The sequence below is a fragment of the Myotis daubentonii genome, chromosome 16, assembly GCF_963259705.1.
Source record: "Myotis daubentonii chromosome 16, mMyoDau2.1, whole genome shotgun sequence".
NCBI classification, from domain to species: domain Eukaryota; kingdom Metazoa; phylum Chordata; class Mammalia; order Chiroptera; family Vespertilionidae; genus Myotis; species Myotis daubentonii.
Window position 1 is genome coordinate 3,970,597 of NC_081855.1, and position 18,087 is coordinate 3,988,683.

An 18,087-nucleotide genomic window follows, 5' to 3' on the forward strand; every position below is an offset into this window, starting at 1 on the left:
ACCAGGTGTTATAGACGAGGACACTCAGGTTCAGTGGTGAGGGCACACCACTGAGTCAGTGGGGCGCCAGGACCTGAGCTGGGTTTGTCCTGGCACAGCCCAATCCAGCAGTTCTTGGTCTTGGCACACAGGCGTCACCTGTAGAAAGAGTAAAACCCACAAATGCATCTAGTATCCTGAGTCGGTAAAGAACTACAACTCAACAACAAAAAGACAAACAACCCAAGTGAACAAAATGGACAAAAGACCTGAGTAGATGATTGTCCAAAGATGTGCAAATAGCCACAAGCACATGAAAAGATGTCCAACATCAGTGGTCATTTTGAAAAGGCAAGTCAAAACCACAATGAGCTATCACTTCACACACACTAGGGTGGCCAGAATTTTAAAAAATGGTAAATAAGTATTGGTAAGAATGTAGAGAAATAGGACCCTCCTGCATTGGTCATGAGGATGTAAAATGGTATATAGCTGCTATGGAAAACCATTTGTTGATTAAACAGAATTACCTATGACCCAATAACTTCACCCCTACATATATACCCAAAAGAATTAAAGACAGGTGTTCAAATACTTATACTTGAATGTTTATAGCAGCACTATTCACACTAGCCAAAGGCAATTAATAACCCAAATGTCCATCAGCTGATTAATGGATGAACATAATGTAGTACATCCACACAATGGAATATCATCTATACCAGTGGTCGGCAAAGTCATTAGTCAACAGAGCCAAATATCAACAGTAATTCTTTAAAATAGACTCGCCCAGGCCGAAAACCAACTTTGCGCATGGGCCACGAAGCTTCAATCGCACTGTACGTGCGCAGCCACATGAGGTATTTTGTGGAAGAGCCACACTCAAGGGGCCAAAGAGCCGCATGTGGCTCGTGAGCCACAGTTTGCCGACCACGGATCTATACTAATAAAATGGTAATATGCTAATTAGATGGGGAGACCTTCTGGACATCCTTTAGGACAAAGCCATAGTGGCAGGGCCAAGGAAGAGGTGGTTAGGGGCAATCAGGCCAGGAGGGGAGGGCAGTTGGGGGCGAGCAGGCTGGCTGGTGGGGGGGGGTGGCAGTTGGGGGCAACTAGGCCAGAGGGGAGGGGGCAGTTGGGGGCAAGAAGGCCAGCAAGGGGGGGCAGTTGGGGGTGAGAAGGCTGGCAGGGGGGACAGTTGGGGGCTAGCAGACCGGCAGGCAGAGTGGTTAGGGGCAATCAGGCAGAGGCAGTTAGGGGTGATCAGGCAGGCAGGCAGAGGAGTTAGGGGCAATCAGGCAGGCAAGTGGTTAGCCAGCAGTCTCGGATTATGAGAGGGATGTCCGACTGCCAGGGATCGGGCCTAAACTGGCAGTCGGACATTCCCCAAGGAGTCCCAGATTGGAGAGGGTGCAGGCTGGGCTGAGGGCCCCCCTCCCCATGCACGAATTTTGTGCATCGGGTCACTAGTCCTATCTAATAATAGACAAACATGGTAATTGACCGTACCTTTGCTACGCCCCATAGGCTAATCAGAGTGATATGCAAATTAACTGCCAACAAAGATGGCGGCTAATTTGCATACTGTAGGCAGGGTGGGACAGCAGGAGCCGCCATCCAGGGCCCCGTGTGCAGCCCCGGGCAGCGCGGGGCTCAGGAGGTGCGATCAGCAAAGCGGGATTGTGGATTGGGAATGGGCGCAAGGCAGACCTCCTGGTCCCTCCCCCCAGCCGGCAGGCTCCCATCAATCTTCAGTTTCTGCTGAAAGGAATGTGGCGCCTCCACTGCACAGCCTCCCAGGACTTGGACTCGCAGGCTCCGGAGTGGAGACTTCAAAGAGGACTTAAGTGCCTGCTCAGGGGAAAAACCGCCACCTCCCTACTCCACAGCTGCTTCTGTGTCTGCAAGAAACTGCACATGCTCCTCCCTGTGACATGGGCGGGGCCAGAGCCTGAGTGAGCGGTTCCACCATAGCATAGCAGCTGGACCAGTGCAGGGATGGAGGGAGGGGGGGCGGGGAAGGAGCAAGGGGGAAGCCCTGGTTCCCTGCTCCTCCTCCCATAGGCATGGCCCTTGCTGCCGTTATGATAAAAGGAGTTGTGTTTTTCTAACTCTGTCTGGGCAAAGGAAACAAGTGTCTGTGGATTTCTGATCTTACTCTCAGAGCTGCCAGTTAATCCCTCTGGATGCAGCATATCCAACCTCCAAAGGATCCGAGGGGCAGGATCAACCTCCGTTCCATAGTTGAGGAAACAGACCAATAAACACGTGTCTCATGCCTCAGTGTCAACTCCCGCAGAAATCTCTGGGTAATGACTCAGATTCTATATCTAAGGGTATATTCTCTTCTGTTTTCATGTTTAATTCAGCCCCAGGAATCAAATACAGTAAAGAATAAAATGAGTTCAGAGGGCTCAGCATTGTATTCCCAGGGCCTTTGGTCCCACACAAACCGCAGACCTCAGTTATCCTGAGATGCAAGGAAAGAGAAATGTGAAAGGTTTCCCAGCTCAGTCACAGAGACATCTCATAACCACATATTAGGGACACGACATTAACTTAGGGATGGAAAGGACACAAATGGAATAGAAGATGGAGCCATTTGGAGTGAGCAGGCCAGCAGGGGGGCAGTTGGGGGCAACCAGGTCAGCAGGGTGTGGCAGTTAGGGGCGAGCAGGCCAGCAGGGGGGGTAGTTGGGGTGAGCACACTGGTACAGGGGCAGTTGGGGGTGATCAGGCTGGTGGGGGGGGGGGCATTTGGGGGCAAGTAGGCTGGCGGTGGGGGGAAGTTGGGGGCAAGCAGGCTGGCAGGCAGAGTGGTTAGGGGCAATCAGGCAGGCATGCAGGTGAGTGGTTAGGAGCCAGCAGTCCCAGATTGTGAGAGGGATGTCCAGCTGCCAGTTTAGGCCCGATCCCTGTAAACCGGCAGTAGGACATCCTTCCAGGGGTCCCAGATTGGAGAGGGTGCAGGCCGGACTGAGGGACACCCCCACCCCCGAGTGCAAAAATTTTTGTGCACTGGGCCACTAGTCTATATATATAAAACCCTAACATGCAAATAGACCGATCGGAGAAACTGAACCGGTTGCTGTGATGCGTGCTGACCACCAGGGGGCGTGCGCAGAACATGGAGGGCATTGACTGCAGTGGGATGGTGGAGCAGATGAGCAGGGGCACCAGTCACTGTCATGGGGGCAAACCTCTGGCGGTTACTAAAAATTCTTTGCTCCGATGTGCTGCGGTCCCGCCCGGGCTCACACCCACTGCCCGTGCCCAGCGATGCCCTGATTGCTCGGTGCTATCAGTGGTGCGAATGGCGGCTGCTGGCCCCGATTGGCCCTGAGGGCTTCTCCACCTCCACCTGCTCCTGAGGGGCGACTGGGGCAGCAGTGGCTGCTTGCACCCGCTGAAGGCGCCGCCCCGCTTGCACCTGCTGCAGGCGCCGGCCCCAATCACTCTACACCATCAGCGGGTGTGAATGGAGCTGGTGCCATCAGTGCGTGGGAGCAGTGGGAGCAGCGGGAGCGGGGCTGCTGGCAGAGAGGGGACAGGGGTGGGGGGGCCAGGGAGGATGGGTTGAGACCCACCCCTGTGCCCACTGCAGCCTTGCGGCCCACAGTTCCTTTCAAGGTGCACTGGGCCCCTTGTTCAGTCATAAAAAAAGGAATGAAGGACCAACATGCTTATATGTGGATGAACCTTACAGGGCACAGAAGGTCACATTCTGTATGACTCCATTTATTTTATTTTAAGAGAGGAAGGAAGAGGGAGAAATAGAAACACGAGAATCATTGATGGGCTGCCTCCTGCATGTCCCACACTGAGGATCAAGCCTGCAACCCAGGCATGTGCCCTGACTGGGAATCAAACTGGTGACCTTCTGGTTCATGGTCAACACAACCACTGGGACACACTGGCTGGCACGTATGATTCCATTTATATGAAATGTTTGGAATAGGTAGAACCAGAGGCAGAATATGGACTGGTGGTTTCTGGGGCTGGGGGAGCCCAAGACCTCACAGATGCAGGGCCATGACCCATACCACTGATGAGGTGCTCCAGGAGCAATTCCAAACGTTGTCCACCTGCCACCCAGCCCGCGCAGGGCCAGGCGTCCCAAGACCTAAGGAGTGTTCATTTGTTCAGCACTAGTGACGTGACTGGGCAGCCCACACCCACTCTGCTTACCTTCTAACCCTCACAACAAAGCCAGTAAGTATGCTGAGTGCTGTTCACAAGAAGGTGGCAGCCTTTGGAGGTGTGGGAGACAGATTCTGAATCGTGCACCCACTACCTTCTCTGCAGGACAAGCTGCGAGAAGTTGGGCTTCCGCTTACCATGTGGACAGGGGAAAAGGGCATCGGCTGGAGGGAGACCATGAGGGCCAGAGGCTGGCAAGAGTCCCCTGGGCACTGGCCGGTATCTACACCCACTGCTCCTGCCACCGTTCCCCAGACTCTGCACCTGACCCACCAGAGTGAAGGGGTGAAACTCTTTATTAAGGCACATGAGCAGGTGTGTCCTGGCCACAGGTTCTAGATAAAGGGGAGTAAGTCTTCTGTAGACACAATTTCAGAGCAAGAGCCACGGCTGCATTACGCCTCCTTCTCAGGATGTCCGTGGAGAAGTCCTCCTGCCCCGGAGGCCACAGCTGCTGCCGCAGCGCGAACGGGCCCCTGCGGGGGTCCCAGCAGCTCCTGCGCCTCAGCAGTGGCGTGGTCACTCGGAGCCCAGGCACAGGGTGGCCTTGAGGAGCAGTCTGACCTGGACTCCTTAACACAGGCCGGCCAGATGCAGCCCCTCCCCACACCCCCAGGGGGTGAAGGGCCGCTTGGTCCTAGGAAGACAGCTCCTCCTGGAGACAAGGGATGAGCAGAGGCAGCGCCCTGTCACCCTCCTCTGCCCTGAGGACAGAAGGGGCGGGTGTGTCCAGGCTGGTGGCAAAGGCTGCATTTCCGCGGTTTCTTGGCCGTGGACCCCGGGTCTGAGGAGCTGGCCCACGCTCTCTTGCTCGTGGACTGGGGCCCGCGGGTGTTCCCGCCGCCTCCTGGCCAGGGCAAGGCTCCAGAAGCCCCTGTGGGGGGAGCAGGGAAAGTCACGCTGACTTGGAAGGAAATACGGATTCCTTTCCATACTCACCGCCCCCCAGGCCAGGCCCCTGCTCTGCACCAGCACACAGCACCCTGCCCAGGCCCTGAGCTCCTGAAGGCGGGCCCATGCGGTGCTGGGAACGAGAGCGCTGCCCCTTTTACCAAAGTGGGAACCCAAGCAAGAGGCTGGCCTGAGGTCAGGAGCGAGGCAGCCAAGACAAGAGGGCCTGTGACCAACCACCTGTTCCCCACCTTCCACAAGAAACCCGCGCTCTGGATCCTGCCAGTCCTTCCCCAGCCTTAGTGCCGCCTGCCTGCTCAGCCAGGTAGCGGTTTGCGGCTCTGCAGGTCTGAACCACCCTCCACTCAAACGTGAGTCTGTCATAGCAAGGCCCCTCTGGCTCTGGCAGCCAGCCCTGCACTTAACAACATTTTATTCATTTTTAGAGAGAGGATGGGAGAAGGATAGAGAGACAGTAACATCAATGGTGAGAGAGGAACATCATTGATTGGCTGCCTCCTGCAGGCCCCCCACTGGGGATCAAGTCCACAACCCGGGCATATGCCTGGACCAGGAACCAAACTGGCGACCTCTTGGTTACTGGGTCGACATTCAACTGCCGAGCCACACCAGCCGGCCCAGCGCCATACTTTTACTGAGCCTTCTGGGTCAAGCATGTCACACTCGTGGCCCGTGGGCCTCATGCGGCCCACAGTGAATATTTTTGTGGCCCAGCCAATATAATGGCGCGAGCAGTTATTTACAATTATGACAGGAAATGAGTCTCCTGCAGATCCAGAATTACTGACATTCACCGTGGTTCAGTTTTGAAAGTGATCACTGTGAACAAGATTTCCCCTGAAGTAGGAAAGATAGTAGCAGAGAAGAGATGCCAAGTGCCAGGAAGAAAACATGGATTTTATCATTGCTCTTGTGCTTTTTTTATACTAGACTTTTCTAAATAAACCTACATTTCTATGAGGATTGAACCTTTCGTTCTTTTTGCGGCCACATACACTTACACCTTGTTTATGGGCCTGTGTTAGCCCTGGAGTTTGCCCTGCTTGCTCTGGGTTCCTCCTGTAGGTGCAGAGCTGGTGACATGTTAGCCACAGCCCGAGATTAAACTCCTTCAGGAGCTCTGATGGAGACAGACAGGTGCCCATCTTATTGAGGAAACCGAGGCTGAGCCAGGTCCTGGGTTCCAGGTCAGACCGCTGGGCTGTGGAACCAGCGCGTGACCAGCTCCCACTAGGCCTGTTGTCATCCTCAGAGACACGCTCTGCTGCGCACGAGAGCGGACAGGCCACTTCTCAGTGCCTTCAGACGCACCAGCCCTGGGCCCCATGGCCAGGCTCCCGTCTCACACACCCATTTGGGTGCCACACTCAAGCTGTGTCTAACCTTGGGCTAGTTTCTTCATCTGAACAAATGAGTGATTTTTTGGGTAATGACTTTGCAGGGTTTGCAGAGGCTATAGGCACGTGGGGTTGGGATTAGGCCGACCTACTTTCAAGCGGCTTCGTTTGTGGTCAGTCACTTCGTGTGTGTAACTGTGACCGCAGGCTCACCTGGTGAAGGTGGAGGATGTGTACGTACATTGCTGACTTAGCGTGGTGCCGGCAGGCACCCTTTGGTTTGGGACGCAGATGAGGAGCAAGCCAACCTCATGCTCACACTCCCATCACACAGCTGAGGTCTCTGAGCAGGACCCGCCCGCCCGCCCCGCCCACTGCTCCCTGCAGGGCCGCTGCGGGGGAGCCGCTCCTCACCTGGCGCCACGTTCTCGTCCACCCACTGAAAGAAGCCGCACTGCTGCGCTCTCGGCTTGGCACACGTGTGGAACTGGCGGCCCTTGTTGGGCCCGTCCTTCTGCACCGTCCGTGTGACAGCGGCCTGGCTACAGAGGCAGGACGTGCCACCACCAGAATCATCCCCAGGGCCACCAGCCCCACCGGGGCGGTTCCCTGAGCCAGGGGGGCGTCCCAGCGAGCCGCCGGGGGGTCTCGGTGCAGAAGAGGGAGGGTCCGGGCAGCTGCCGCTGGCCCACAGGAAGAAGCTGCAGCTGCCAGCAGGGCACTTGTAGAACTGCCGGCCCTGGTTGGGGCCCTCCTTCCGGACGGTGAGCAGCACGGCCTCTTGGCCACAGTTGCAGACCACAGAGTCGTTTTCACCAGCAGCAGTGGCTGGTGGTAGATTCCGGGCCAGAGCCTTCAAGGGCCTGGGCTGCCTGGTGTCAGGGGGCAGGGGGTGGCTGTGCTGGCTGCTGTCCATTCGGTTCAGGGACTGGCTAGCCTGCAGGTAGCCAGGGGGCTGGCTGGCTGGCGGGCAAGCTCTGGGGGGGCCCTGTGAAAACCTCAGGTTCAAGATCTCCCGCAGGGTCTCATCACATCCGCCGATGCAGCCAATGAACTCAAGAGGCATGGTCGGGGGAAGGCTACCACGCTTACACTTCAGCTTCAACCTAAGGGGCCAGAAGGTAAGAAAACACATTGACACCAGGTGCAGCGTCTTCTCCTTGGTCCCAGAGGGCTGGGCCTGCCTGAGGTCTCCCCCTGACATCCTCGTAACGCACCAGCCAACCACCAGCCCCTCCGGTCTTCACACGAGTGCAGAGCGGGAGGCAGGTGGGGCCACAACACAGAGGCCTCTGCAAGGCCAGCCCGCACCAGCGGCCCTCCAAGTGTGAGCCAGCGGCCTCTGCGTTTTCCTGGGCCCTTTCAAGGTGAGGCCCAAAAATATTTTGCAACAATGCCAAGTCTGCTGTGCTCTTATTCTTCCAAGTATGTGCAGTAGAGTTTTTCAGAGGCTACAACACATGCATTGAACCCAGCAGACCAACTGTGGGAGCAGGCGTGAGAGTCCAATTGTCTCCCTTAAGCCAGACATCAGACTTGCAAAAATGGAAAACCATGCATTCTTATTTTTTTGCTTTGGAAAATAGGCATTTTAGCTTAAAAACATGTTATTTATGTTAGTGTGCAATGCATGTTATAAACAAATTAATAAGCTCAATTTTAGAAGATGTCTACACTTTAATTTGGTAAATATTGATAAACATACCCACAACAAAAGCTCTTTGGATCCCTCAATGATGTTTACAAACGTAAGGGGTCCTGTGACCAGGTGCGAGGACCAGCCCCGTGAGAGCTCTGGGCCTGGGGAAGAGCGTGGGAACGACATGCAACGCACGCAGACTGTGGCCATCGAGCAGAAGGGGACAGGCCACGGGGCCTCCATGGTCCTTCCTCTTGAGACGGCCCAGGAGCCTGGCCCCACACCTACAAGGGCATCAGCGGGACCTGCCCCAGCGGAGACCTGCTGGCCTGGCGCCGCGAGCACAGCGAACGCCCTCCGAGGGCCTCGGAGTGAAAGGCCCCGAACGTGCCCGCCCCACCTCCTCTGACGCTGACTCAGGCGCCCAGCTCACCTGTGAACAGGGTGTGGCTGACACACTGGACACACACTCTCATCCCTGCCCGCCTCCAGCACGAAGTCAGGGAGCCACATAACTGCTCGACATTCCGGGAAGCCCGTGCAGCTGAGGTAGAACCTGGGGGCACAGGGACCAGGGTCAGGCAGAAACGGGAACTGGGGGAGCCAGTCCCAGGCTGTCACCCATCTGGCAAGAAAATTTTTTTCTTCCTTTCTTTTTCCAGAATATGAGAGTTTATTCAAAGTCCAGCATAGATTGGCCAAGCTGCCTTCTACAACATGAACAGAAAGCCTGTGAAGAGACAGAGTTGTTATAAAACGGCTTAAGCCCTGAATGGTGTGGCTCGTTGGCTGGGCATTATATTGTGCACTGAAAGGTCACCGGTTCAATTCCCAGTCAGAGCACATGCCCAGGTTGCAGGATCAATTCCTAGTTGGGGGTGTGCAGGAGGCAGCCCATCGAAATTTCCCTCTCTTTACCCCTCCCTTCCTCTCTCTCTAAAATCAATTAAAAAATATATTTAAAAAATAGCTTTAATTCAGTTCTCTCCACATTGCAAGGTGCCAGGCGGGCAGTGGGATGTGCCATGCACCACATTATAGTTCTGAGCCTGTCAGTACTGGAATCAAAACATACACCCGTGTCACCCTGTAAGGTGCCCTTGCCGCCCCTCATGTCTTACACCCTTGTCCCCACCCCACATGGACACCAGGGGCCCAGGTCCCGAGAAGAGGTCTGTGCACAGGGAAGCCCCTGGACTGTGAGCAGGACCACAGCAGGTGAAGGCGACAGGACCTGAGAGCGGTTGTCCCCCCTTAAGGGGCCCCAGCACTGGAGACAGACATGCAGAGCAGTGAACTCTGGTCCAGCGTTTGCAGGAGAAAGGAACCCTGACAGCCGAAGGGCTGCCGTCCTGCAGACAGAGGGCAGGTGAGGTGTGGGCGCCCTCTGTATTGGAAATGCTGGCCGGCTGCACTGCCCACCCGCTAAGAAATGCACTGCTGCCCTGCAGGGGTGCTTGTGGTGGGAGTGCTGGTGCACGGAAGGGTCTTGGGTTCGATTCCAGGTCAAGGGCATGTACCTGGACTGCAGGTTTGATCTCTGGCCCTGGTTGGAGTGCATGTGGGAGGCAACCGATTGATGTATCTCTCTCACATCCATGTTTTTTTCTCTCTCTCCCACCCCTTCATTCTCTCTAAAAATCAATGGGAAAAATATCCTTGGGTGAGGATTAACAGCAACAAAATAATAACAAAGAAACTGCTACAGCTGACTCTGCTTTCTACTTTAAAAACAACCAACCCCCCTGCCAACACTCAGACCACAGCACCAGGGAGTACGAGGGCTTGGCTCAGTGCCCCCCAGTCTGATGAGAGAGTCTTTACCCTTAACACCTGCTCCACATCTTTTTTGGCCAACATTTATCAATGCCTTCAATTCTAGGGCTGGACTAGCCACCACACACACCATCTACAATGTCCTCTGAGCATGTCCGGGTATGACCAGACCAGGAAAAACAAAACAAACCCCAAACCCCAGAAATGGAGATTATCAGGTAAACCCTGGAGTGGTAAACCTCACAAGATCCTCCGACCCACCTGGGCGACTCAAGGACTTGCAGCACCCAGAGCTACACCAAAGTAAGCATTCCTTCCCTCATGTTCCGAAGCTTATTAATGCATGCACACTGGCCCAGAAGAAACCACCGACAGCGGGTATTAAACGCTGACACAGGGCCGCCAGGCACTGCCTATGCCTGCAGGGGCACTGGCTTCTACGTTTGTGGGCAACACACGCCTGACCCTGGCTGCTGGTCGGGCCCACAAACCTCTGGTTTCTGAGTCAGGGAAGCCACCTGCTCACGGAGCAGCACAGAGGTGAACGATGCTGCAGCCAGAGGGGCTGGCAGGACGGAGAAGGGCTGTGAAGACCGGGTTCAAATTCTGCTTTTCCTGCTCCCAGGGCTGCCTGCTATAGACAAGCCCTCAGCCCCTCGGCCTCGGCCTCACTCCTTAGAAAACAGCTGTCCTGTAGGGTGGTTATGGAGTCGGATAAGATAGTCTGTCGAGCACCTTCCAGCATGCCGGCCACAGGGATGGCACAGGATACACGATGGCCGCACCACCGCCCACCACTCCCGCCGTGACCTGCCCCTGGTGCCCAGGTATTGGCTTGGGCAGCTAGGCCTGGCCGGGCAACCTGAACCTCGGAGTCAACTGCCCACTTGGAATGAATGCACTGGGAATAGGAGGGATTTAAGATGTTCAGACCCAATTCGGAGCCAAAGCTAGGAGAGAAGGGAATCAGTGTTGCTGAGTATCTAGCATATCAGGCTCAGGGCTAGACCCTGACTTCTCACTGAATCCCCACCCTTCCCACAGCGTTGTGAGGCAGACCTCGGTGCCCGAAGTCTAGGGACAAGAGAAGAGTTAAGTAACCTGCTTTGGCGCACAAACTTGTAAGTGGTAGGAGTGGGATTCCATCTCCAACTCCTGGTCCGGGGACTGGCAACAGCAGGCTGCCTCTAAAAAATGACACAAAGGAGCCCTAGCCAGTTTGGCTCAGTGGATAGAGGGTCGGCCTGTGGACTAAAGGGTCCCAGGTTCGATTCCCAGGCAAGGGCATGTACCTCGGTGGCAGGCTCCTCCCTGGCCTAGGCCCTGGTCGGGGCTCGTTCAGGAGGCAACCAATCGGTGTTTCTCTCACATTGATATTTCTGTCTTTCCCTCCCTCTTCCACTCTCTCTACAAGTCAATGGAAAAATATCCTGGGGTGAGGGTTAAAGAAAAAAGAAAAGGCGGGGTGAGCAGAAGCTGCCTGGCCAAGCCGGCAGGTGCGAGGCGAGCAAAGGTGGGGCACAAGCTGGGCACTGACCCGCCACTCTTCTTGGTCTTGAGGACCATGTCCTTGTTGCACTGCGGGCACTTCCTGACCGGAGCTGGCACCGCCGGGTAGATGGCTTCCTCCGGGGGCACCTCCGCCCTTTCCCCGAAGTACTGGGACAAGGCTTCGTCCAATCTGAAGAAACAGCAGAGCATGTGCAACGTTCTTATGTGCGTTCAGCACGTGTGACCCGGGAGCCAGCTGGCTGGTCAGCCCCAGGCCGGCTGCACAGGCGGGAGGCAGGCACAGCACTGCACTGGCCGAGCGGCCCTGGCCGGCCTGGGTGACGGACAGCGCCCGGGAGGGTGCAGCTCTGCCGGTCAGTGGCCGCACATCAAACAAACCACACCGGCCCAGGCACACGCTCTGAAGTCCTGGGTCTCGACCAGCTCACGCATTCACGACGCTGGGGCAGACCTTTCTAACACACACGCGTGTTGCTGAATGGCCCCTCACAACACCCTGAGAACAAGTGGTCCTACCCCAGCACCTGGTTTACTGGCATATGATTGTGCTGCTACTAATTCGAAACAACTGAATCAAGAGAACAGCATTTAGCCAACAGCCGAGCATAGCTGGACCAGGTCTCTCTGTTTGTTTTGATATTGACAAAGCTCCACGGAAGGGAACACTTGGAGCTCAGGAGGAAATGACCGGGGGGAGCCAGGCCGCAAGGCCGCTGGTAAGCATGGACCGGCCTGGCGGGCAGCGTGTGAGGACCACCTGGTTTTGCTGAGTCACCCCAGGAATTCCCACTTCTTAGGGAAACGTACCCCTTTACCCCCCATGTGCACTCACTTCTTAGCTTTAGCCACTGCTTCGGTGAAAACTGCCCTGTACTTCTGGATCTGCTGCCTGAGAACCACAGATTTATCCTTCCTCCCCTCGCAGATCAGCTTCAGATCGGCTTCCAGCTCGGCGCGGAGGTCCGGCTTGGACATCTCATAGCCCATGGAGTCATACCCTGAGGGAAGAGCAGTGTTCTGTGCGGCCCCGACAGCACAACTTGGAATCTGAACGACAGAGCACCCCCCAAACTCCCTGCAGCCCCTCCCCTTACCTTCCACCAGTCCCATGCCCAGATGCCCAGGGAGAAACCGCTTGTCTGGGGTGAGCCCCACGTACATCCGGGCTTTGATCGTCTCGATGTGCTCCGCGTGAGTGGCATCAGTACCTGAAAGCCATTCCAGTGACTCGGTTAGTCCAGACCTCGCCCCCCCCCCCGCCACCCCGTGGGCCCTCCCTCTGCCAGGATTGCCTGCTCTCTGCACTACTCCTCCATGCACAGTCTGGACCATATGGAAACCACAATGGCCACCTCCCTGTCCCTCACATCCGCTTGCTCACTAACGCTGTCACCTCCAGCTCGGACGCTGCGTCTTTAAGTTTCCCCCTCAGCTCAGCCGGAGCCACAGCCAGAGCCCCAACACCAGCTGGTCAGGACACCCGAGGCTCCGGTTTCCGGTCTCTCCCTCCACCCACCCGTTCTCTCCGCTGTGGCCAAAGGGAGCTATTGTTTGTTTATTTATTTATTTTTAACTTATTGATTTAAGGGGGGGGGGAGGGGGGAAGGGGGGGGAGAGAGAGATCAATTTGTTGTTCCACTTATGCACTCATTGGTTGATACTTGTATGTGGCCTGACCGGGGATCACACCCACAACCTTGGTGTGTCAGGGTGATGCTCTAACCAACTGAGCTCCCGGAAGAGGGCCAAAGGGACCTTTAAAAAAAAAAAAAAAAATATATATATATTTATTGATGTCAGAGAGGAAGGGAAGCGAGAGAGAGATAGAAAAATCAATGATGAGAGAGAATCATTGATTTGCTGCCTCCTGCACGCCCCCTACTGGGGAGTGAGCCCGCAACCCAGGCATGTGCCCTTAACAGGAATTGAACCCGGGACCCCTCAGTCCACAGGCCGATGCTTTAGCCACTGAGCCAAGCCAGCTAGGGCTGAAGGGACCTTTTAAAACAAGGGTAGGGAACCGTTTTTTCTGCCAAGGGCAATGTTTATATTTATAAAATCGTTCTCTTAATATAAATGTTGCAAGAAAAAAGCTCCTAGATTTAGTGAATTTCGAGTCCCACCTGTGGCTGCCCTGGCAGGGCCAGACCAAATGATGGCACGGCCCGTGGACCCGACGCTCCCCACCCCCCTTTAAAACACAGCTCTGCCACCAGGGAGTGCAAGCCAAACCCACAGGGAATGTCACTCTGCCTACGCGGATAAAGGCAGATGGCAATAAGTGCTGGCGAGGATGTGGAGACGCCGGACCCCGCACTGCTGGGGGATGTAGCACGGAGCAGCCGCTGTGGAAACCAGCCTGGGGTCCTCAAACACAGGCACCCGACCCAGCAGTTCTACTCCCAGGTGTATACGCGAGAGAGCTGGAAACATGTCTGCACAAAACTGGGGCATAAATGTTCACTGCAGCATCGGGACAGCCACCATGGAACAACCCACACGTCCGTCAACAGAAACAGAAGGCAGACCGCTCCTCAGTAATGAAAGGAACAGCGTCCTAACACACGCCACACACGGACGCACCGTGACAACATGCTAAGTGACAGAAGCAAGTTACAAAAGGCCAGCTGGTGTCTGATTCCGTTACAGGAAATGTCTACAAAAGGCAAACCTATGGTGGCAGGAGGGGCGTGGCTGCCTCGGGCGGGGACGGGAGGGGAAGGGAATGACTGCTCTGGGTGGGGGTTCTTTCTGAGGTGGTGAAAATGTTTGATTTGTGGTGACAGCTGCATCATTTTGTGAATATACTAAGCACTGAACTGAACATTTTAAGTCAATGAATTATATACTGTATGTGAATTATGTCTCAATAAAGCTGTTCACATTTGAAAAAAATGTAGCCCTACACTGGTCCTTTCCTTAGAAATCTTAGACGGCTCTGCTGACTATGGGCCAGCATCGGAGCCCTGAGCACGGCGTGGCTCCCATCACCTTTCTGGCCTCCGTTCTCCGACCACCCCGAATGCCCGCCCCAACAGCACGGTGTCCTCCCCGTGTCCTCCCTGCACCGCGAGGCCTGCCTGCGCTCCTCGACATTCTCACTGTGAGGCTGCGGGCTCCCTGCCGTTCCCTGCGGAGCCCAGCATGTTGTGCCTAATGTGTTGGTTTGGTTTGGTTCTCCTGCTGGACCAGCCCTTGAAGAGAAGGACGAAGCCTTACGCCTGTGCACCCAGGCCCCAGGCCTCACACTTTAATGCATGAATCATGGGGGTAAACTACTTCTCATTTTAGCTAAATGCATGGCCTTTCTGGACAGGCCAGGCATGGCCAGTGGCCTCAGGTCGGGGCACGTCTTCCTACGTCACAGAACGACAACACTCACTTTGCAGTGAGGAGCTGCCCCCCGAGGAACAGCCTGCTTCCATGACACCCCAGGGAGCCCCCCTTGCAGGCACGGCCCTCTGGACGAGGCTCAGAGACAGTCCTCAGAGCTGTGAGGAGAGGGGCCAGTGGGTCAGTCACAAGAGAGCCACCTGTACGGCTGCGGCTACAGGGCTTGGTGGGAGAAACAATCTTGGCCTGGCTTTTCTTTTTAAACTTAATTTCATTTTTTAAAAAATAATTTTTAAATTTACAATTATAGCTGACATACAATATTATGTTAATTTCAGATGCAAAACCAAGTGATCAAACATTTATATGACTCACAAAATGATCACCCCGATAAACCTAATCCCTATCTGACACCATATAAACCTACTTTCTAATTCTGAAACAACTACAGGAAATGCTTTAACAAAAATCTACGACTACGGCCACCCCTGGTAACAGCAGGGGCCGGGCTGAACCGGGCGTGCGGGAGCCACGTGAGCAGCAGACGGGCATCTAGAGGAGTGGCCGCCGCGCAAACCCGAACAAGAGTCCCTGGGACAGGAGGCCCAGGCTGCCGGACCCCCTGAGACTTCAACAGATGGAGAGAGGCTTTTATGTGGAATTTCTCAAGTTTCACATGTTGGGACCTTATTTAACACAAACAAAGCTCAGCCTGGACCCAAAATACTGAGGCCATGGGCAGCCCCGCGCCCCGCGGAGCCGGTGGGAAATGGCTGTCTCTCCAGGCACACCTCCTCGTCCTGCACCTCACATCACGTCTGCGTGTGCACTGAGCAAGTCCCTCCCTCAGGAAACACAGGGCACAGCTCTGGAGCTGAGATGATGCACTTTTTAGCAATAAAGTATTTTTAAATTAAAGTATATACATTTTTAAGACATAACGCTATTGCACACTTAACAGACTACAGTACAATATAAACCTAACTTTTGTACGTGCTGGGGAAGCAAAAAATCTGTGTCACTCACTCTACTGCAGTGGTCTAGACTCTAGCCCAGCCGTGGGCAAACTACGGCCCGCGGGCCGGATCCGGCCCGTTTGAAATGAGTAAAACTAAAAAAAAAAGACCGTATCCTTTTATGTAATGATGTTTACTTTGAATTTATATTAGTTCACACAAACACTCCATCCATGCTTTTGTTCCGGCCCTCCGGTCCGTTTAAGAACCCATTGTGGCCCTCGAGTCAAAAAGTTTGCCCAGCCCTGGCCTAGACCAAACCCACAGTAACTCTCAGGCACCTGTGTGTATTTGTGAGTGTGTGTGTGTGTGCGTGTGCTGCAGGGTCTGAGGCGCCTGTGTGTGTATGTGTGTGTGGTGCAGGGTCTGAGGCGCCTGTGTGTGTGTGTGTGTGTGTATGTGTGTGTGTGTGTGGTGCAGGGTCTAAAGCACCTGCATGTGTATGTGTGTGTGTGTGTGTGTGTGTGTGTGGTGCAGGGTCTAAAGCACCTGCATGTGTATGTGTGTGTGTGTGTGTGTGTATGGTGCAGGGTCTGAGGCACCACCTGTGTGTGTGTGTGTGTGTGTGTGTGTGTGTGTGTGGTTTAGGGTCTGAGGCGCCCGTGTGTGTGTGTGTGTGTGTATGTGTGTGTGTGTGTATGGTGCAGGGTCTGAGGCACCTGTGTGTGTGGTTTAGGGTCTGAGGCGCCCGTGTGTGTGTGTGTGTATGTATGTGTATGTGTGTGTGTGTGTGTATGGTGCAGGGTCTGAGGCACCTGTGTGTGTGTGTATGTGTGTGTGCGTGTGCGCATGTATGTGTGTATGTGTGTGTGTGTGTGTGTGTATGTGTGTGTGGTGCAGGGTCTGAGGCGCCTGCCTGTGTATATGTGTGTGTGATACAGGGTCTGAGGTGCCTGTGTGTACATGGGTGGTGCAGAGCAGTGGTAAGAACACTGACTGTGGAGTTATTTGGACCTACATTTTAATAAAACACACTTTGAGACCTTAGGTTAAGTCCCTAACTTCTCTGAGCCTCACTTCAGCTGTAAGGCAGGGTCCACATTAGTAGTTGTGCTTGAGAGCTGCTAGTTACCATGGTGATGAGCTACTGACCAATGCCATGCTTCTCCATGAGGGCAATGAGGTCGGCTTCAGTGAGCAGCTGGGGCGGACTGGTCTCCCCGTCCACCATCTCCACGGTGCTGGGCTGAAAGCAGGAGCCTCTCTCATACACAGGGAGGGTCTACAGAGAGCAGAAGCGTCAGTCAAACCATTCTGCCACGGCACTCAGCAAAAGACAGCTTCCGGTCCTAGGAACATGCCCCCTCTAGCAATGTTCTAGGGTGGGACCACGACTGCCTTCCCGTCCCCCGAGGCCCGCGGTTGTCTGACTGCACCTATGATTCATTACCTTGTCACTCCAGCGATCATACGGGTACACATCCAGATAGTTCCGGGCCAGAATCATGAGACCATGAGCCACAAAGCGTTCCTGAGAGATGTCAATCTCCACAGTAGTCTCCTGCCCCTGAGCATCCTGGGAGCAGCAAGCTAGGAAATGGCGAACGATAAACTCATATAGTCGCTGTTCATCTCCCTGTGAAGAAAAGAAAGCTGAGAGTCCCTCTAGATCCAGAACAACGCCGCTCGGGTCTCAGCATCACTGCTGTGCCACCTGTGTAGGCTCCTCTCAGGCCACAGTCCGCACAGAACAGAGCGCTCCACGCCTGCCCCCTGCTCGAACGCGGCGTGCCAGGCCACGGCCCTGGCGCTATGGACGAAGGCTGATAAACCGCACGACTCTCGTCAGGCAAAGATCAGCAAGAGAGTCATGCTGCCCTCAACAGTGGGAAGTGACGTTTTGGCCGTAAACCCAACCTACACAGACCACCAGGCGAAAGCATAAGAAGTAACAAGGCACCCTCATACATTAGAGATACAGGGTAAGTTTGCAGCCAGCAGCCCTAGACCAACTTCATGAACACAGGGCTGGTGATTTCCCACCAATTCAGTAATCCAGCATTTGGTGAGGCTCAGTCTATCAAGAGCCCATAAGATGTTCATGCTTGTATCCATTAATGCTCCTTCTAAGAAGGTATTAGAAGAAAATAATGAGAGATCTGCACAAATATTTATGTATACACCTGTTAACTTTAGTATATCATGTATCTAAAAGTTGGAACAACTTAATCCTTCAGAAACAGACTTGGCAAAATAAGTTACAGACCACCTATGCAGTCATTAAATATACTTTAAAATATTTCAGCACATGGAGAAACATAAAATGGAAAAAAATAGTTTATGAACTATTTAAGGCTGCAATTTTAATGTAAGAATATTATACACATGCATAGAAAACGGATGGTTCTCAGGAGGAGGTAAGATTAGAGGACATCTTTTT

General features: G+C 54.3%; 1 protein-coding gene across 4 annotated transcripts in view; it reads right to left on the minus strand.

The window, feature by feature from the left end:
* Positions 1-3,734: 3,734 nt before the first annotated feature.
* The window catches only part of TOP3A (DNA topoisomerase III alpha), a 42,951-nt gene continuing 28,598 nt past the window's right edge, over positions 3,735-18,087 (minus strand). For all 4 annotated transcript variants that reach the window (XM_059668406.1, XM_059668404.1, XM_059668407.1 and 1 more), the window contains 8 exons: positions 17,098-17,283; positions 16,800-16,929; positions 12,453-12,566; positions 12,191-12,356; positions 11,384-11,527; positions 8,504-8,626; positions 6,846-7,537; positions 3,735-5,056 (listed from right to left, as the gene is read on the minus strand). In XM_059668406.1, coding sequence (XP_059524389.1) covers positions 4,872-5,056; positions 6,846-7,537; positions 8,504-8,626; positions 11,384-11,527; positions 12,191-12,356; positions 12,453-12,566; positions 16,800-16,929; positions 17,098-17,283 — 1,740 coding nt within the window. In that variant the 3' untranslated portion in view covers positions 3,735-4,871. The remainder of the gene's footprint in view (positions 5,057-6,845; positions 7,538-8,503; positions 8,627-11,383; positions 11,528-12,190; positions 12,357-12,452; positions 12,567-16,799; positions 16,930-17,097; positions 17,284-18,087) is intronic.